General features: G+C 44.8%; 1 protein-coding gene across 5 annotated transcripts in view; it reads left to right on the forward strand.

Annotated features, from left to right (window-relative positions):
* The window catches only part of LOC148033570 (transcription initiation factor TFIID subunit 13-like), a 75,778-nt gene extending 57,826 nt beyond the window's left edge, over positions 1–17,952 (forward strand). For 4 of the 5 annotated variants that reach the window (XM_087681510.1, XM_087681512.1, XM_087681511.1 and 1 more), the window contains 4 exons: positions 6,365–6,402; positions 7,000–7,059; positions 13,452–13,526; positions 17,712–17,952. In XM_087681510.1, the coding sequence (XP_087537636.1) occupies positions 6,365–6,402; positions 7,000–7,059; positions 13,452–13,526; positions 17,712–17,822 (284 nt within the window). In that variant the 3' untranslated portion in view covers positions 17,823–17,952. Of the gene's footprint in view, positions 1–6,364; positions 6,403–6,999; positions 7,060–13,451; positions 13,527–17,323; positions 17,427–17,711 lie in introns of all 5 variants that reach the window. The other variant, XR_015691326.1, reaches the window with a different exon arrangement.
* Positions 17,953–21,489: the final 3,537 nt, after the last annotated feature.

Here is a 21,489-nt window from a genome sequence, read left to right on the forward strand (position 1 = left end):
GCGGGAGTGATGTCAAGTCCCACCTGGAATCCTAGGTAGCGGACAGTCTGCCCTCTGCACACCCATCTAAATCCCAAGTGGACGGCCCACTCTGTATTGGAGTCTGGGTCTGTAAGGAAACCAATCGACTTCCGTAAATTGATTTTCGCTCCTGCTGTAGTACAGAACACCTTGAGAGCTAGTCTCACCCTCTCCAGCATCACCTCATCGTCCTCTATGTAAAGTGTTGCATTATCTGCATACTCTGAGTCTAACAGCTCCATCTCGTCTCTCACTGGAAGTTGGAGGCTGCGTAACCGACTTACACATGATTTGAGGAAGTGAGACATGGCCTCTGCAAAGAGTAGGAACATATATGGGGCGTGTGGGCAGCCTTGCCGTATCGATCTCTCCAGTCGAAACTCCTCCCCTCTCCTGCCACCTATGAGAACCCTGCTGATAGCTGATCTGTAGAGTGCGGAGACCCCATGGATCCATGCCTGGGGGAAGTCCAACCTCTCCATGGTGCCCCCTAAGAAGTCCCAGTCCACCCTGTCATAGGCTTTCTCAAAATCCTGGAGTAGTACCGCTAATCCCTGACCACTATGCTGGGCCCACTCTGTCACCTCAAAGAAGATAAAGACATTGTCTAGGATGCTCCTATCTTGGACAAAGCGTGTCTGTGTGTCATGAATGATGTGTGGAAACACAGGGTGGAGTCGCCTACCAATCATCTTTGCCAGTTCCTTATAGGCAAGTGGCAACACGGTGATCGGTCTCCACTGGGATAGCTCCAGCCGGCGGTCTTCCCCTTTGGGGACGAGACTGATAAGACCTGCCGATAAACTCCCTAGCATTTCTGCCCATCCTGTGTGTGGAAAGCCTCCTCTAATTCCTTCTCTGTGAAGGGGGCTAGGAGGGGGCGTCCCATCTCCTCTGTGAGACGAGGGACAGAATGTGATCCTAGACGTGTTGGCTGCAACGCTGTTCTTTGGCTAAGGCTGCCTCTTGCTGGAAAAGGCGTCTGTAGTAGTCACTGGCAATCTCCATCACCTCGTCTGGGCTAGAGCGAATCCTCCCATACTGATCTCGAAGGCTGCGTATCCGCTCTCCTGAGGTGCAGGGCTGGTGTGCTTGAAAGAACTCCTTGCACATCGTGTCCCCCTTCTGCGCCCGGAAGGCTGCTGAGGTGCGGAATGAGAACTCCGAGCGCCTGTCCTCTAGGTTGGCAACGGCTGCTCGTGTGCGCACCTCCTGTGCGTGGAGGATGGGATCCCCTGGTGTCTCCTGTAATAATCTCTGTGTGGTTGCTAGGTCCTGTTGGAGTGCTCTCTCCTGCTCCCAGCATTGCTGCCTGGCCTGTAAGGCTGCCTCCTGGTAGATACTGCTCGACTCGGCTAGGACCTCTGCAACCTCCTCTAGGATCCGGTCCCTTTTGCTCCACTCCCTAGTCCAAATCTGCTCAATCTGTCTCTTCATCTCCTCTCTCTTGTAGATCGAGTTAGGGATCCGACATGATCGTGTACCTAGGGAAGATGCTGGGGGATCAAGTGTCAGGAGGACTGGGCACTGATCGGACAGAGTGGTGCCAGCTAACTGCCCTATCTGGCCTCTGCGAGAGCATCCCCACTCTCCCACACAGAATTTGTCCAACCGCTCCAGCAAGACTCTGCCTAGCCGCCTGTATCCCCGCGAGAAGTCCAACGACCTTTCCCTCTTGTGAAAAGCTGGGTCTCTCTAAACGTCGGGAACTCCTACTACCAGTAGGAAGATCTCCCATGCCTCCTGCTCCTCCCCAGCCATGCCCTGGTAGCCTCTACTCTACTAGTCCTTGAAGGTCTCCAGGTTGTTGAAGTCTCCTCCAACAATCTAGGAGTCCACCTCTTGGAGTCCTGCTGCAATCTCCACCCAGAACTTGTTGCATGTCCTGATCTCAGTGGGGGCATAGACATTGAGGACTCCGAGGTACGAGTTCCCAAGTTCCCAATATCCAACTTGACCCATAGAACTCTCCCTGCCACAATCGCCCCGTGATCCCGTACGTAGGCGGTAAGCGCTTGGGCCAATAGAGGTGCATACGCCTCCACTCCTATCGTGGGCACCGATGGCGTACTCCCAGTAGGTGTGTGACCTGCCTAGGAGAACCTTTCCTACCTGATGGGCCTAGGCGGGGTTGAGCTTGTGCTCCTGTAGAAGTAGGATGTCTATCCGTCCCGCAAGGGCCGTCGGTTGCAACTCCTACCGAACAATCAACTTTCTGGAACCACATGCCCCACTGTAGTGGAGACTATTCACATTCTAGGATGCAAGATGCAAGCTCATGGGGAAACCTGTGACTAACCGAAGAGGCATCTGTTCGGTGTGGAAGCTGCTGATGAGGAGAAAAAACTATGGGGCATGCAAGTACGGTTTGGCGCAGGCTTGGATGGTGAACTCGAGTCCCCCATGGTGAACCTTGGGCGGGGACCATAGGGGTGATAGATGCTCTAGATGGTACTACCAATGCATTTATCAGCCATGCTGAGAGTCGTGACTCTATACATTGGTAAAAACGGCCCCCTTGTGCCAGGGGCCACTATCATATCCCTTGGAGCTCTCCACTGTGGAGGGGCTCGAAAGATAATGCTCACGTGTGGGACCTCGGCACCAGCCCACCAGTTAATGTCCATCATGTGACCTGGCCAGTGCTGTGCAAACAGTGCTAGTCCTTCTTCTCCCATCCATTGGGAGATGTGGTCCGCCACTTGACTCTTCACCTTCTCCTCTATCTGTGTCGACGTCCAATCCCCTGAGTGAGAGGACTGAAGGAAAAAAGCGTAGTTTGGTCCATTCGGTGGTGCTACTAGATGGACCTTGCCCCTCCTTGACTTACAAACCATGAAAATCCCCACCTGTAGAGGTAGTGCAAACTCTCCACGCTCCGCAACTCTCAGGTAGGACCACGGGCCACTGCGGAAGAACTATGGTAATAGCCGTGCCTATCTCGGGAAAGTGTAACGGGCGGCAGGGGCAGATGAGCTGGTAGCTGTGTGGGAGGGGGAAGACTGTTGGTGCGAGGAGGATGTAGCCGTGTGTGGCTCGTCACCTCCTATGGGAGGAGGGGGGGTGGGTTTGGGGGGGATCACCTGAACCGAGTGCGGATCAGGGGGGGGTCGGCAGGGGAGGTGGTGGGGGGGAAGAGGATGGAGGGTTGGTGGGGTGGTCGGAGGTACATGGCGGATGTGGGGGGGTTGGTGGCCTTGGGAGGGGGGGCTGTGGGCCAGGGTCAGTGGGGGGGCCATGGAAGGTGGAAGGATGGGTGTGGAGATTGTGGGATCTCAGGTGAGGTAGTTTGTGGCGTAGGTGGTGGATGTGGGGGACTGCAGCCTGCTGGGTGGGGCGGGCATGGAGGCTGCGGAGTGCTTTGCCGAGGGGGCGTCGCTCGTCCTCTTGCTCCTTGCTGTCGAGGCTGCGCCTAGGAGCTGGCTGCAGCCCCTCCCTACCGTCTCCCTCTCTGTCGTCTCTAGATCCGTGTGAAGCTGTCAGTGTCCAGGTGCGTGCAATCTGCTGCCTAATGCCCAAAGTCGTGGTAGCGTAGGCACTGCTCTGGTTGCCCAGTCACAATGATCGGCTGCCTAAAGGAGTAACCTCTTGCCTCAATCTCTAGGAACTTTGGTATACTCTTTGTGTCTTTCACAACCACTCGTACCTTTGGGACTCTTGCAGCTGTCATTGCATCCGCAAAGGAGGCAGGTAGAACTGTGCCGAAGAGCCGTTCAAAAGTTCTCCACTAACTGGCGGTACTCTATCACCAGTCCGGGGAAAAGTAAGGTGACTGAATGTCCGAGAAATCTATTATGGAGTGCAAATGCTGCACTGTGAAGCCATTATACTAGGAAACCATGTAAATGACCCCCTTCATGGAGGCATAGGGTGCGCTCTCCACTAACTCACGAGCTGCATTTGTAGAGGTGAGTCGAACCATGAAGATCCCTTGGCCCATGAGGATTGCCTCTGCGATCTCTGCATTGTGCCAATGCGCAGCGTGGAGTGGAGCCAATAAGTTGGGCCCTGGATGGGGAGTGTCCTACTACCTGACCAAAGATCGTTGTTTCTTTAAGCTCCAGTTCTGTGGCACGGACTGCTAAGAGCTAGAAAAGGCGGAGGGGTAGATGGTGGAGGCGGAGGGGTCAGGGCGGAGGGACGGGAAAACAGCTCCTCAAGCGGGAGGATAGGGTGGGATCAGGCCGGTGGGGGGGCGAGCAGGCGGGGGCGGAGGTGTCGAGCAGGGGTGGAGGCGGTGTTGTGAGAGGTCGCGCAGGGGCGGCATCGAGCAGGGGTGGAGGTGGCGTCGAGCAGGGGGAGGGGTCGCGTAGGGGCGTCGAGCAGGGGGGAGGGGTCAAGCAGGGGCGGAGGCGGACGGGGGAGTAGCGGGATAGAGGCGGGGGGAGCTGGCGCGATGGCGGGGGTTGGAGCGCAGCGAATGCGATGGCAGGAGTGTGGCAGCCTGTTCTTCATCATCCTAGTGTGTGATTGTTGGTAATTCTCCTCCCTGGACTGATACAACAGATTATCTTCTTCGTTATTGTGTGTTTTCAGCTCTTGTTGCCACCCCAACACTTGGGCGATAGTTTCTAGTCATTAGTCACTTTATGAAAGCTCCACTTGTAGCAGTTTCAGGCCGTTTACAGCAGCTTACACCCTCTTTATCAGCCCTATATCAGATATCTGCGTTTTTGTTTTTTCGTTACTCTTGAGGATCGCGTTTCGTTCCCTACACTACTATCCTTCATCTTTCAGCATCTACGTTGATGCCTCACTTTTCTTGACAAAATGGTAGATACGTTCAAGGAAAAGTTGGGGTGTGCCTTCATCTATAACTGTCTTGCGGGTGGAGATAAAGTGTGCCATCTTAATAATTCTATCAACTGCTACAAAAATGAAATTGAACCCCTTCGAGGAAGGTAGATCTATGATGAAGTCCATTGACACAGATGACCAAGGTTGATTAGGAATTGGCAAGGGGTGGAGAAACCCATGAGAGTGATGGCGAGGGACTTTGGCTTTGTTGCATGTATCACATGTGTGTACAAATTCTTTGACTAATTTCCACATTTGAGGCCACCAATAGTCTCGAGAGATGAGCTCTATTGTTTTATTGACCCTAAAATGCCATGCAATTGGAAGGTCATGCCTTGTTTAAATGTATATAACTGAAGCAATCCGTACAATAGCCCTTGATAATAGAGCAGCAGGCCTTCAACTTGCACTTGCCATGAAGGGATCTTCTTTTAGATGCTCAATGCTCATCTTTCCTTTTAGATGCTCAATGCTCATCTTTCATTTTTGAGTAAATAGGATCATTAAAGATTGTGCTTGCCACTTTTGGGAGGGCTCAAAAAGTAGGCTGACTTATTGATATCTTCAAGAGAGCAATTTTGATCTAATCATGTCCAATGCACAAATCATTCCTGCTAGATACACAAGCTCTTTATAGTTAATCCAATATTAGGATCTTCTTATTTTTCCTCACTTACCTTGTCTTGGCTTTACTACAAGATAATTGCCTCCTCTCTTTATTTTGAAGGACAAATCACAGTTTTTAGGGATTAACAGTTGTTTAGCTTGACATAAGTTCAGTTGCAAGTGCATAGATAACTTAAGAGGAGAGCAATATACTAAACAGTTATTATTGGTGAAATGCACAGCAGAACACTAGGTTTATACCTTCCATGCATTTTGGCTCTTTCTCTGATGGTTTTACTTTCTTACTTACGAAAATAAAGAGCTAGACACAGGAGGTCAGGATTTGGTATAGGATACTTTAGAGAAACATGACAAGATTTTCTAATAATAGCTTCACCTGCAAAGTAAATTGGCTGTGTATATGTGAAAGGATTCTTGGCTCTGGCAGGGTAGGAGAGCATGTTTACTTGGCCTTTTGAAAACAGTCAAGAAGGATATGCTGTGTGAAGGGTTGCTTTTAAAGTGACCTGTCTGAACTTGCAGGAAGATAAAACCTATTACATGCTGGATGCAAGCAGAGTTGTTTAGCATGAAGAAGAGAAAATATACTAGGTTGAAAGGGAGGATAAGTAGATGCCATTGAGGAGGGAGGACAAGGCTCAAAGGAGGGAGGGGAGGGGAAGAGAATCAGGGAATTTAGTTCAATGGAGGGAGAGTGAACTTGGAAGGTTCGAGAATGATGGAACTTAGCCGGAGGTTGTGCTAACTTTTTTTAAATTTTTAGTTGGTACAGATATATACTAGGCATATAGAAATTTACCATGAAACTGAATTCATCATATAATAACTACTGGGGCTTTCCTTGATGCACATTTACATAAAAGCACTAAGTTTCTTGTGCCATAAGTGCTTACTGAATCTTTTGTTTTCATGTGAACAGTAAGACTTATGATGTATGGCTTTGGCGATGACCCAGATGTAAGGATGCTTTCTGTACTGAAAATATTTTTAAATCATGTAGGCCTTACTAGTTCTTACTTTTCGCAAACATAGCATTGAGATACTTGTCAATCTTATGTCATAGGATGTTCAAGAAAGAAGAATCTCTTGATAATATTCTGTGCTTCTGTTAGTTGAATAATGGCAAAGAAGCCCTTGAGAGAGGGTCCCTTTTCTCGCAGTATAAAGTGGAAGATTTAATGCTAATTCAAAAGAGAATGTGTTAAGATCCTGATATGTTTAAGATCATCGCGTTTTCAAAGTGTTTTTTCTCTTGTAATAACTGCAATCTAGACTGGCTACTCAAACTTCCTAGTCTATTTGTGGTCCATTCTTGCACAAGCTGTATCTTGTATCTGCTTGCACGTAATGGGAACTTTTCCATTTTATTAGAACAGGAAAAAGGTTGATGTCTATATTGTCAATAAATTGTCATCCATAAGAATCTCAACCCCACAAATTAATAATTGGATCATAAAATTTCTATTCCTTTCGCATAGCTTTTTATTTGCCCTGAACTCACAAGTTTAAAACTAGTTAAGCTGCTGCCTCATGTGTTTGTTTTCTTGCTTGCAGCCGATACCTGAATCTGTCACTTTGGTTGAAGATATCTTGACTGATTACGTCACAGAAATGGTGCGGAACACTATCATGCATGTTCGTGATTTAAGGGCTTTTTATTTAAAAAATTTGTGTGTCAGTGGTTGTCTAGTGTCACTTTGGCAGGATATGGCACTGTATCCTAAATGGATGTATGTTAATGCCATTTATACAATCTGTTTATGCATTGACAGATTTCATCATCAATGGTGTGTTTTAGAAGAATATAGCTGCCCCCCAATGCCTTAGTCACCTGAACTTTGCAATGACATTATTGCACATTCTTCTAAATCTATAACTAAGTTAATTTCTTGAAAAGCTTTGATGATTTAGAATGTTTTTTAAGAATCCAAATCTCTTTTCTCAAAAATCATAGGCAATGAAATGTGTAGGCACAGCATAGGTGAAATTTCCAATATATGCAGGAAAGGTACCAAAAATGACTAAGGGTTAGAAGTGCAATCATTAACTTTGGTGAAGGATATTTAGTGAAGCGAATATCCTTATGCTCATTTATTTTGAAGGACCAGAAATCGTTAGGGAGAACTGTAAACATACAGCTCTTTGGAAGCTTCAAACATCAAGATGAGGCAATACTGTGTTTTGCTACTTTTTACTGCACTGACCATACACCTCCAAAGGGATAGCCTTTGTTTCAAAGGCAAAGGCAACTTAATTTTTTAAATTTTGCTAAGATTTGACACCACCCTTTCAGTGATTATCTAAAAGCCAAAGAGCATTACCATGCTTGTCTATCCCAGGTGGAGGCAAAATATGCCTGCATATTTTGATTGATGTGATCACTTGGAAAGAGCATGCCAGCATGGCATGCTACTTTCGAGTTTCCAACCCTTACGTTTGTTAGTTCCATTAATACGAGGGACTGGCTGAAAGTTTTACAACAAAGTCCCCCTTTTTTTGTCTGAAGAGGCTGATTACGCATGTCAACACCATGTGTATAATAACACAGAGAAAAGAAAGCCCAACCCTTTGAGTCACCCATATCTGATGCCAAAATTTGAGCAAATTGTAAGCTTTAACACATCTTGGACAGCCAAAGGTTCTTAATGTTGAGAGTTTGGCAATCACACCCGTTTGTATGCCTCTTTGTATGGAGCTGTAAGGCAAGAAATAAGTAACCAATCCTGAATCCCATATGCACAGTGAGGCAAAATGCTACTATCCAACTACTATAAAGCATTGTACTTGACTATCACCGTCAAGAGTTGAATGCAATATATCACGATGCTTTCTTCTTTCAGTTAGTGTCATTATCATTGTCAATCTCTTACACAAGATTGTGTTCATGAGTCCAAGCTTCCATCTTGGAACCTAATTCACTTATGTAACAGCCAGTCTGTCTTCATGAGTCTTGTTTACATCTTCCATCCGCCATAGCCATGCTCTAGTTCCGTCTTTCTAACATGGTATCAGAGCTCAGCTGAGCATGGCTTAGCTCTACTCTGCTCCTCCAGTCTCTCTTTACCTCTGGTTAGTTCATTGTTAGCTCATGGTTTCATTTCTCACCTCCATCTCCACTTTACCTTCTTGTCTACCATAGCCAGTTTGGACCAGCCATACCTACCTCACTCTGGAGATATCTCCCTCTGCTCAGGGCGCTTCTCTGTGTTACGTAAAACCCTGACATTGGTGCCTCCCCAAATCAGCATTGCGTTTTTCCTAGGTCACTGCCAGTTTTGGACCTGTTCCTGTTGTACTACTCCCGCAATCTCCACGCAGTGCAATCCTCCTCACAACCATAGGGCAATGGAAGGGCATTACTTAAACTACTCCTGTGACATTAATGTGACATTAAAAGTGATATTTAATGTCACGTTAAGGTCATAAATATGGAATGTGACATTAAAGTGACATTTAATGTGACATTAAGGTAAATCTAGGGGAACATGCACGAGAATGACCGTCCGGGCTCTTGGGCGCCCGAACGGGGTTAAGGGGAGCCTAGAGAGTAAGAGAGTCCAAGAATAGTAGGACTCTAGAAAAGTGGACGGCTGGCAGAGGAATACGGGTGAGAGGTGCCAGCACTTATCTAGGCGTGGTTGGGAGGAGAAGAATCACTCGTGCTCAGGGTTTTCATCGTTTTTCTCTGTCTTTCCCGAAGCCATCTCTCATTGGTATTAGAGCCGTGAGGATTTCTGGAGATCTTCAACGAAAGGGCAGTGACGGATTCTCAAGTGTCCGCAATCTGTTCAGTTGACAGTCGACGGACCGTAAAGTCGTTGGTCAAACGTCAAGTGCCCGCTATTCATTTAGTCGACAACAGTCGACGGACCTGTAAGTCACTGGTCAGATGTGACGTCGACAACAGTTGACGGACCCGTAAGTCACTGGTCAGAAGTGACGTGACACGTCACGAAAAACTTAAACGTGACGTGTAATTGTGGTCACGAAACGTATCGAAAGGGCAGCCATTTTTTTTTACGCCTGTTTAAAAAAAAAAACGCGTAAGTTGATCGTGGGCCACGGAATCTTGGCTGCGCCTGTTTGTGAATGCCCTCCATGAACACACCAACAAAACACGCATTCTTCTCCTTTTCACGGGCTGAAGTTGAAGTTCTTTTCTGATACGTGTTTGATCAGTCGACTGCGTATTCGGACTTCTTCTTTTCAGCCTCGACTGTATTTATATCACAAGTACAGATTCAGGAGGAAGCAAATTCAGGAAAGCGACATTGATGACCAGCGTGATTATTAAAGAAGGGGGCTGAATACTAGTCGTTCTGCAAAGAAGCTCAATTTTCTGTGTGACCGACTTTCTTCGGGCGATAAAATTTGTTCCTTACTCTTCGGATTTCTTTCCAAACCAGCAACCACTGCCTGCCATTAAAATCAGGGAAGTACTTTACTTTGTATGCAAATTTCTTATCTTTGCTTTCCAATTCCAGTGTATTAATGGCAGAAAAAGGGAAAGAAAGGGTAATGGAAAGCTCTAGTTCTGGGGACCAACCTATGGTAGATCCCCATGAACCAGAAATACAAGAAGAACAATGGGAATAATTTTTTGCTACACGAGAGCAATTTGATGATCGTATTGCTCGTGTGCAAGCTCAGGGGGTTCAAATGGAATTTTTAACTCAAACACTCACTGAAATAAAATCTCAATTAACTTTATTGTTGGAAAGAGATAAAAATAAGATAGAAACCTCGGATGTCCCATCTTCATCGAAAGATTTAGATGTGACTATGCGAGATCCTAAGGAACCCCAACCTTACCATAAATTGAGGGATAATCCAGTTCTAAAGGATATGAAACCACCTCAATTTTACGGGGAGGAAAAAGATAGGAATAAAGACACAATCTTTAATTTCCTCCAAAAATGGGAAGATTTACATAAATTAAAAAATACCCCACCACATCTGCAAGCACTGGAGGCTAGTTTAACTTTGGGGCCCAAAGCATATAAGTGGTGGCGAACTTTAAAGGAGGCAAATAAAATACCTGAAACCTGGGCTCAATTTGAATCCGTCTTTTTGAAAGAATTTCTTCCTGAAAATGAAATGGAAAGAAATTGGGAAGATTGGGATTATGTTAGACAAAAGGGACGACCCCTGTTGATATATTTGGAGGAATATCGTGAGATAATCCTCAAATTGGAAGGAATAGATGAATTCCAAAAAACAAGAGGATTCATTAGGGGACTAGATAAAGCCTATAAAAAGGAAGTAAAACGGAGTTTACCTAAGACGTTGGAAGAGGCAATTAAATTTGCATTAATTCATGAAGATAGTATTCGTCCAGGTACACTCACTAGTCTCACTGATACGGAGCCCAAGTCTAAGGAATTGGAAACCTCAAAATTTTGGTTGCGATTCATACCCTTTGACAGTCATGGGTACCTCCATGACCTTGTGTTCCCAATAATCATGTGCCTCTGTCCCCCACAGTGTTGGATGTGTCTCTCTTTCTACACTCCACCACCCTCCAAGCCTTCTACTCATGCTGATCACTTCCCCCACCACTTTAGGGAATAATACCTGGCTTAGTGTGGGTGGGTATCACTTCCTGCACCACTTTAGGGAATAATACCCAGCTTAGTGCCTTTTCACAGTTGTGATTGAGGAGGGGTGTTGAGAGTTTGGCAATCACACTAGTTTGTATGCCTCTTTGTATGGAGCTGTAAGGCAAGAAACAAGTAACCAGTCCGGAATCCCATATGTATAGTGAGGCAGAATGCTACTATCCAACTACTATAAAGCATTGTACTTGACTATCACTTTCAAGAGTTGAATGCAATATATCATGATGTTTTCTTCTTTTAGTTAGTGTCATCGTCATTGTCAGTCTCTTATGCAAGATTGTGTTTATGAGTCCAAGCTTCCATTTTGGAACCTAATTCACTTGTGTAACAGTTGGTCCATTGTCTATGTCTTCACAAGTCTTGTTTATATCTTCCATCTGCTATAGCCATGCTCTAGATCCGTCTTTCTAACACTTAATAATGCATCCCAATAAATGACCTTGAGGATTATCCCCTCTTAACGGCCTTGGAGTGGCACTACCACTATTAAAAGGGGCCGAGGTTGGTTTGGAACTTGGGATTGGATTCAGCTCTAGTGAGAGTAGAATACTTGTAGCTGTGGATGTTTTGATTTTCGATGCGGTGTGGTTCTAATACCCTTGCCCTTGAACGATAGTTGTCACCTACATGGCCAAGTTTCTGGTAGAATGTACAAAACCTATTTCTTTCGGGCAAGTAATGCCATAAGGGTCTTTTTGATGATGGGACTTTACCACTCCCTTTTTCCTTCAAAGAAGGAGATTGAGCAATGGCATTGGAATGTGGTATGTGTTTATGATCAATCGGTGAGGGAGGGATTGGGTGTAAATGTGCACATAATTTCTTTCTACTTCTTGTTTCCTTCAGCGAAGAAGGTGATTTATCAGCATTAGAAGGGGATTTGTGCATTTAAGCAATTGTGGAGGTTGATATATTGTGTAGGAGGGCCTTGGCTGGGGAATGTCCTACTACTTGACCATAGATCGCTGTTTCCTTTAGCTCCAGCTCTATAGCCCGGATGGCTAAGAGCTGCTCCTCAGAGAGGACGACACGCAAGGTGTTTGATTGGGGGATACTTGCTGAATGTGCCGGCGTCTGATGAGAGGTTTCCATTATGCGTCCCTTCTGAAAAACTACCAATCATGTTGCGGTGCTACTTGAGGGGGGAAAGTTGCTGCAAATGGAGGGAGCAACTGGAGGGTGGGGAGAGCTGCTGTTTTTGGCGGTGGGGGAGGTGTTGGATGCCACGGATGGTCGGGTTATGATGGGCACAGTGCGGGGGGTGGTAGGTTTGCTGGACGGAGCTGGGATTGCGGGGTGGATGCAGCGCGCTGCGGGAGGGGGGGGGGGGGGGGGGGGCGCAGCGCGGGGGAAATGGCAATGCTGCGGGGGAGGGAGATGGCAGGGGGCGGTGTGTCCCAGGATGACGGGCGGGGGGAAGGGTGCATGATGGCCGCGGGCAGACGGGGCGGGTGTGAGCAGTCAGGGCAGGGGGGCGATCAGTGCGGGGGGCGAGCAGTCGGACGGGCGCGAGCAGTTGGGGCGGGGGGCGATCAGTGCGGGGGGTGAGCAGTCAGACGGGCGCGAGCAGTTGGGGCAGGCGTGAGTAGTCGGAGCAGGGGGTAGTAGAGTGACGTGATGGGCGTGGAGCTTTTTTTCGAGCTAATTAAGGTTTAATGAGAAATGTTCATTTTTTAGCTTAACAATCTCTAAGCTCAATAGGCGACACTTTAGTATGTGATTTGGGCTAGGTTGGCTTATAGGTCTTTTAGTAGGTTCGGCCAGGATCTAATTACCTAATCTAGGGTCTAGGTTGGTATGTAGTTGACTTAGTAGATTCAGCTAGCAATGAAGTAGGTAGCCTAGAATCTAACTAATCTAGGTTACACTGTAAGAGTATGATATAAGCTTGGAGCTGAACTTAGGATGCACATCTTTAGTAGGCTTAGTTAGGATAACCATTTAACTTTGAAGATTTAGCTGACCAGTTTTATCAAGTGTCAGTGAAAGCCATAGCTTAGGCCAAAGCTTGTAAGTCTTACACTGTTTCTTATGAAGATTATTTGCAGTACCTCCATTACTATAAAGATGGACTTGCGACTTGTTTGAGAATGCTGTAAAACTTGAAGATGGTAAAATGTTGTATAATTTTCTTAGGAATACCTCCAGAAGCTAGGATGTTGATTTATGTGGGGCTTGATGTGATCTAAAAGTTATCATTAAAAAATCTGAGGGTAAGATATTGTGAATCAGGGCATTCAAACCAGGTGTTAAGAGATTGAGTCTTTTACCTGTGCTTTAGCCTCTCAGAACTAACTTGTGGGGTCATGATTATGGTTGTGAAAAATAATTTGGGCAATCAGTTCATTTTAAGCATATTGTAACCATACCATGGGAAGATGCAATCAGGTGCACAAGGCACAAGACATAGGATCTAGCGGAGGCAAGCTCACAACAGAAGATCTCATGTTCCTGGTTCGAAAGGTGTGTGGACCTGTTAACCTTTACAATATCTAGCATTATTCATTTCTCTGACACTCATCATGAGGTGGTTTTGTCTAAAGAAAAAGTGTCGTTGATGCATACTCACCTTGGTCTGTATGACATATTCAACTCAGTATACATGCCTTAGCTGTATTTTTCTTTTTCTGGAAAGAGGATATGTTGTAACTGCTGCACATGTATTCTATTCCTTTCTTTCTGAAGTTCATAATGTGTTCTTGTCACTTGCAAGGAGCCATATGGTTTTATGTGCCTTGCTCCTTGCAACTTATTCAAGAGAGTCTAAATAAACAGTTTTATGCCAAAAGGCAGGAAAAAAAGATGAGTATGCTTGTTCCCTTTTGAAATTTGGCTTTCTTATTTGAAGTAATTCCGTGTTCCTCTAGCCACTAAAGTACATACATTGGTTAGAAAGAAGTATGAAGGACATCTCATTTTTTTCAAAGAATGTGATTGATGTGTCTCACCTTGCATTCTAGAGACATAAAAGTGAAACAATGTGTGCTATCAGTGGTGGATAAGGGGTTTCCTTTGTATTTTGAGCAGAGTAAACCTTGTCTAGTTCACTAAATCACCTACATTGCTTGTAAAGGAATACACCCACAGTTGACCATTGCATCCCCACCATGACCTGCATCCAACCTTCACCCAATATCTCCTCTCCCATGCCTTCTCCAGCCCTATACCACCTGCCTCTCCCTCCTTTCCACTACCTTTTAATTTTTCCTCCCCTTTGTGCCACTTCTCTATCTTGTCTCCCCTGTTTGCTGCCCAGTGTGGCTGCTCTTCTCCCTTGTGCCAGCATCCTCTATATCCACCTTGCCTGCTGCTTCTACCTGAGGTGCTTCTGGCCTGAGCAGCATGCCTGTCCACATTCACCATGATTTTCCTCCTGCTCACTTCTGCTCCCCCGCCCCTTCAAAAAAGAGAAAATAAAAAAAGAACATTGTGCCAATGCTCTTCTACCCCTTATCTCAGCTGAGCATCCTCTGCTGCTGTCTTGCCTTGTAGTTCTTGGTACAAACCATCTTGGTTTGGTGACACGAAACTGGTGTTCCAATGCCAGTGCAACCCATCATTACTCCCAAGTCTTCTATGGTCTACTTGATGAAGGAACAACTCTATTCAGTATGAGCAAGGATAAAGGAGTGCTTTGAGATGGCTTATTTAGGTCAGATTTTCGGTATTCTCCTCTTATGCTCAGTTTTGGATTGATTGCTTCTGCTCTCCTCTAGAGGCCTTGAGCATCGCTAAGGCTTTGAATAATCTTCATGGTCAAACCTACTACACCTAACTTTAGCCAACAGCTAGTAAGTTCCTACCTGGTGATTTTAGGTGATTGGAGCACCTCTATGGTTCCTTGGTATAATGGATTTAGTGGGGAGTTTCAGCCCACGGATACATGTTTAAATCAACCTACTTGGTCGCTCTTTCCAAGCTCAGTAGTAGAATGATTGTCATTTAGTGGCCTTTGGGCACCACTTTGGCATGGTGCTTCCTCCTTTGTATGTTGACATAATGACTGGTGCAGATATACAGAAGGTCCAAGTATCTAGCATGGAGGTTTCCCAAAGTTGTCAAGATCAGGGTAGGAGATGGCATGGTTCAGTTGTCAATCATCATCATTGGACAGCTGAACTAATGCTCAAGTTATGTGAGTTTGGCTCACCAGCAGCAGCCAATATGAAGCCTTGAAGCCAAACCAAACAGGCTCCAAACAACCATTGCCCTACTCATATTGGTCGATTCAGCCCTAAAACATAAAGGAATCATCTCCAAAGATTGACCCAAAAGTGGAGCACCACTAGAAAGAGTTAAACCAATGATCTCACCATCATCAGCCAAGTTATCCAACAAAGAGAGGATAAGGTGAGTGACTAATGTGAAGAGTAAAGGACTAAGAGAGCAAGGGCATCCTCGATAAAGAGAATGAGATTGGGCAATCTTATCTATGTCTCCCTCATTAAGTGCAATATGCAGCACAATATCCTAGTTGATGGTATCAATAAGAGAAGTCATCCAAGGACCAAAACCCGTGGTAGACATCAATTGCCATAGAAAGACCAGCTAAAGCTAGATCATAACAACGTGCTAGCTAGAGGCTTTGGCATAATCATGCACTATTTGAACATTCAAAACATTATGCAAGATGTTCCGTCCCTTAATGGATCTCTCTATCAGGCAGTGACCTTCCTTCACAGAGCTAGGTGTAGTGCCAATCGTCAACAGAGGCTCTCTTTCGGGTAGTGAACTTCATAAATTGTGGGATCTCTCATACCAGAGGTATCCACCTTCGAAATGGTTGGCTGCAGAGTGCATTGGTATGCCTGAATGAGCACATGGCTGAGCTTACATGGGATCAAGATAAGATGCTCTAGCATCTTTCAACTACAGCCTTTCAATCAGCCACTCGAAGCAGAACCAGGGGATTAGAATGGACATCATGTGATTTGACATTGAGAGAACTTGGGTGAACCCACTGCAGCCACTTAGTAGGAAGATGCTATTAGTATAGGACACTTTTTCTTCACCTCTTTAAGGATGGTTTTATTGGATGACCAGCATTCATGGACACCCACCTTTCGCATGGCCTTTGATGTGCCATTGGCCAGCTACGTACCTCATCATATCAATTGAGAATAGAAACATGGAGGTATAAGAATCTAGCATTTGAAGTCTAGATATGCCAGCTATGTTGGCAGGTTGAGCCGAAGTAGGACTACATTTGTGAATGTACAGTGTACTATGAGATTATATAGAGATACCAGTGACCACTGCCTCTTTTGGGAGGGCTTTGGACCCATAAGGCAAGTCATGGAGTATGAGGGCTATTCCTGCTAGAGCTTCAGCAACATAGGGAGACCCTTTAGAGAGGTAGAGGAGGAACCTCCTTGGATCTGCTGAGGATGAGCAACATGGCTAGCAACCCCCTGCCACCACAAGTAGGGGTACCCCTAGGCTAGATGAGATCTTTATTGTGAGGTGTTAGCCTGGAGCGAGCCACAGCTCTGTGCAGGGTGAGATACCATAGATCCCTGGAGACAACCACACTGCCCTTACTGTTGATAAATCTAGGCCATCATCACTTGCCATAGAAAGTGCCCATTGAGACACCTCACCCTTGACATGGTGCAGCAGATACTGTGTCCGTGAGAGAGGATTGTAACTGATCCTTTTACTCATTAGTTATTACATTGTAGCTTGAGTTTTCAGTTTCATTTTGTTTTCTCACCACAATTTATAAATTTTCAAACTGCCCTTTAGATATGAACTGTCTATACCTTATTATGAGATCTCATCATACCTGCTGTCATCCCTCTCTTGATAGATTACTTGTCAGCCTAAAAACTTAGACTAGTACGTATCCTTGGATCCTTGTATGCTTGGAAGAGAAAATGATACTTAAAGATTTGAGCGTGAAGCCTTCTGTCCATTCTTGTTTGCATTCATAAACCTTTGGGCATTAAGAAACATTGCTTGTGGCTTGGGGCACTCTGCTTCAGTAGTTGCATTGGGGATGTGAAAAAGCGTCAAAGTTTTGTTGAGGACCTTCAAGGTGAAGGTTCCATTTTTACCTTGAGACAACCACTGTCGAGCATCAACCAACTTCATTCCTCCACCTTGAACACCTTGCATGGATATGGAACTATGCATCTCGATCTTTTGAGGGTTGTACTTGCGTAGTTGTACTCCTTTTGATTGATTTCTTACTTCTCAGGACCTGCATTGATTGTTAACATATTTTATAAAACCCATACCTAAAATCAATGTGTTTTCAGACATTGCTTTTGCTTTTGGAGTGATGGCAGCGACGCCTGACCCGTGTTGCATTTCAACATCAGTCCGTTGATCCCATGGTGTTTGAGTCAGCAGGCTCGACAGGTTTCAATGAAGCTTTTATTTTTAAAACGGGTCCCATAATGCCCTTTAGATGTGAAGTGTTCTAAACTTTTCTGTACCTTATGGTGAGATCTCATCACTCTTCTATTACATGCTCGGCTCTCGTAGGCCATGATGGCCTTTTGCAGACAATATAAATCTCTCTCTCTCTCTCTCTCTCTCTCTCTCTCTCTCTCTCTCTCAAAATCAATCAACCAATCAATCAATTAGAGCATGAATCAATCAATCAACCAGTCACTCAGTGCATTCACGCTGCGTCTTGTGCAGGATCCGCATAAATTTGCTCGTGTGAAGGAGCTTCTGGCGATGAATGAAGAGCTTAAACGTGCAAGGAAGGCATTCGAAGTTGATGAAGAGAAACTTGCTGCCGAAGACTGACGCGTTCAAATTTCCAAATACAAAAGTTTGTAGCGAAGTCGCAAATGATCACTGCCATTGTTTTCATTGTTTCTTTAAAAATAATGCGAGAATTATACCAAGTGTAGTACCAGATCTTTACAATCAAAAAGCCGATCGTATTCTCGTTGTTTGAAAGATTCTCTCTCTCTCTCTCTCTCTCTCTCTCTCTCTCTCTCTCTCTCGCGACCCCCCATCTTTGCAATGGCAGCCTGGTAGCTTTTTTAAGAGCCACTATCCTATCGAATCCATTAAAACTTGCTGTAATTGGAGTGCAACTAACCCATTGAATCCACTAAATCTTGCTCATAATTGAAGACTTTTAAATTTCTCACACCTAAAACCCTCGATCTCAAGCTGATGGAATGAGACCTTGAGCTGGTCAATGACAATCCACATCTCATGTGGCATGTATGCATCCAAATATCCACATCTTAGAATGAAGCCATATGTTGTAGTCCTCAAAAAATGCTCTCTCTAGTAGGATATCTTTATGGGGAGGGGCTGTTGAGGCAAGATCCATGTGTGTTGTATGTGTAGCTTGTAAAGATCATGTCATATGACTAGGTTCCTCTTTGAGTGAGAGAGGTGTATGGAGGGGAAACCATGGCCATATTGAAAGAAAGGGGAGGTGGTCCATCTCAATCTTAGAACCTATAAGCCACTGCTCGACCTATGCATAACATAAGGTCTCACATCCTATTTGAGCTAGCTATCGAGAAGCCTCAAATGCTCTCTTAGGTAGTCAATCTAGATGCATGGCTCATACTCTTACGGATAAAGCTAATGGTCTCGAAGAGAGCCTCTATCATCATGAGGGGTGTAGCAAACTTTGCTATGATGATCTCATGTGGTAATGATGGCTTGTTGGCAATCATTTGAAAGAGCATGATGGCATGTGGTCTCTCAATCTATGTCCATAAGTAAGTAGTCAAGCTAAGGCTCGAAATTGGTGCACCGTACATCATGGTTAGTGTGACCAATGTATCAAATAGCCATCTTCACATGCAAGGCTCTTGGAAATGTACCTAGTGGCACTATTGCTTCAAGATATCCTCGTAATCCCTAGTTGCTTGCACCATGGTAAACCTCCCTACAGATGTAATAAAGGTGACTCCCAAGTAAACATACAAGTCTACCACCTCCATTTGTCCCTCTTCTAGGGTGAAGACTAAGCTTCTCGTCGCAGGGGTTCATATGTGGAAGATCAAAATCTTGGTTTTCCCGAGATTCATTGTCAATCCATGCTATGTATAGAAAACTTGAAAGGCATGTAAATTTTGTAGTCCCTCTTGTGACTTACATACAAACAATATCATCAACATAAAGAAAAATGGAGACTAAAGTATGTATTATAGCCAGTGTCTCCTCGTATGATACAATTGTATCTCATCAATGTAGAGGCCAAAGAGCATGGGAAAGAGAGGATATCCCTACTTCACTCCTATAGTACCAGAGACCTTGTGAAATAGTCCTCATGGGCATCTCACTTGACCAATTACCCTCTCATATAGTACATAAATACCCCAAATCATATATAACAAGATCTCTAATGCCTACAGCCTTTGCAATAATCTATCCCTTGGGATTGTATCGAAAGCTTTTGTGAAAATCCACAAAGCAACAATAGAGCTTCTTCTTCATCTTTGCATGCTCCACCATAACTTGAGGGTGAAAATGCGATCATGTAGAAAGGCCCCATCTAAAGCCTCTCATGCCCTCTCTCCTTGTATATGCACTAAGCTCCTCCTCTAGTACTACATATATATTGGCCATTGTGTGGCCTACCATAATGGTCTTGTAGTTTCTTGGATTCAAGGGGTCACTCATCTAGAAAGCCTTCCACATGGGCCCTATTAAACATAAAGGCAAGGCGAGGGGCCATAATGTCTATAGTATAGGGGAAATGCTCTCCTTATATATGTCTATGGTCCATTGATCGTCCAAGCTATAGTCATTCTATCATTCTCCTGACCATATCTTGTGTAAAGATGGATGTGGTGGAGTGAGGTGATGGATAAGGAAATGGTAGCTAATATAGTAAATCACATAGCCTCTCTACATATGTGTGCCATTTCTCTAGGTCACTGATAAGTGTGGGATTGCGTGGTTCCCTCTCATTCCACGCCAAGTTGCTGCTATTTCTCTACTCATAAACAAGTGGTAGATGTCGAAGTATTGTATCTCCTTCTATGCTCATCTCTTAGAGTGATTCGAACTCATCTACGTGTGAGCCTCCCACTCAATAGAGAGAGAGAGAGAGAGAGAGAGAGAGAGAGAGAGAGAGTGCAAGTCACGCTCATGTATTGAAAGTTATTATCTTATTGACTTATTCTAGATGATGACCACGCACAGAGTATTGGGACAATGGGGGGTGATAATCCAGAGAGTTTAGGAGATCAAAGTAGCACGCTGACCACAAAGACTGAGGTACTAGACACATAGGTTGCACCAGAGAGAGATGAGGGAGATCTGCCGATGCCACGACCAATACCTAGCGGAGATGGGAGATCAGACTAGATACTACCCCTACAACATCTCCTCATGCATGTACGATATACTCTACCCTCCAATCCCCATTGGATGGAGCTAATAGATCCATAGATTCCCCCAGTATCTCTCTATTGTACTCACACTATCTTGTATTGTATACCTTTGTAGTTTCTATTAGCATTATATATCACCATCATCATAGAACGCATCTTGCTATCAAAGAAGACATCTCAATATGTCACACTTTGATACTCAGTGATGATCACCATCGTACATGGTTATGTCTCATAGGCCAATTTTAGTCTTAGTAGACAACATTTCTTTGTGTGTGTGTGTGTGTGTAGGAGTAATCCGACATTTTGTCCGTCTTGTGCTTTTACTTGTAGTCATATTAGTGCACGCATAGGTCCATCGTCTTTATAAAAAAGGGACATCAAGCTTGCTAGTGAGTTGTATTAGCATGCAAGTTATTACATATACTTGGTGTTTCTTATAGTTTAGAGAGCAAGGAAAATAAGAGGCTACATGTCTTTGAAGCCTTTTTATTATCCTGTATCAAAGTGAGACATTGGCACACCTTACTTTATCTTGTTTTTGCCTTTTCCTTGACCTATCTCTATTAATGCTATTAGATCTAAAGAGGGCTAGGGTATATCATAGAGAGGGAGGGCCACATACTGATGAGAAACCTCACTCGTTGTAAGAGACATGCATAGGAGTAGATGCATGATTGGGATATATACCATCTATCCATGATTAGGGGTATGTAGCCACCACATGGTGGTGAGAGCCACATCAAGCTAGAACCATAGGCGATTTAGGGATTTGACACTCCTATGTAAAGAGGTTATAAGATGTTCCACACTAGCCTTGACACCCTCCAAAACCCCACCCTATCACATCCACCTTCTTCACATATGATATGGTGAGAAAGTCCATGGAGCATCCACAACATGGATGCTTGATGGATCATACATTTATATAGGGTGAGCACTTTATATATGTAGTGGATATTCTAGACTCCCTCACATTTAAGTTCAATAGGGCATTGGTAGAGAACTTCCCACATGCATGAACCATGTACAACATTGTATCTATCCACAAGTATGCAGAACCTCTAGATCCAAGTAATTACAAGATCATCATGGTGGGCCAC

This window comes from Lygodium microphyllum, chromosome 7 (assembly GCF_053477565.2).
Source record: "Lygodium microphyllum isolate KBCC chromosome 7, Lygodium_microphyllum_v1.1.10, whole genome shotgun sequence".
In the NCBI taxonomy this organism is placed as follows: Eukaryota; Viridiplantae; Streptophyta; class Polypodiopsida; order Schizaeales; family Lygodiaceae; genus Lygodium; species Lygodium microphyllum.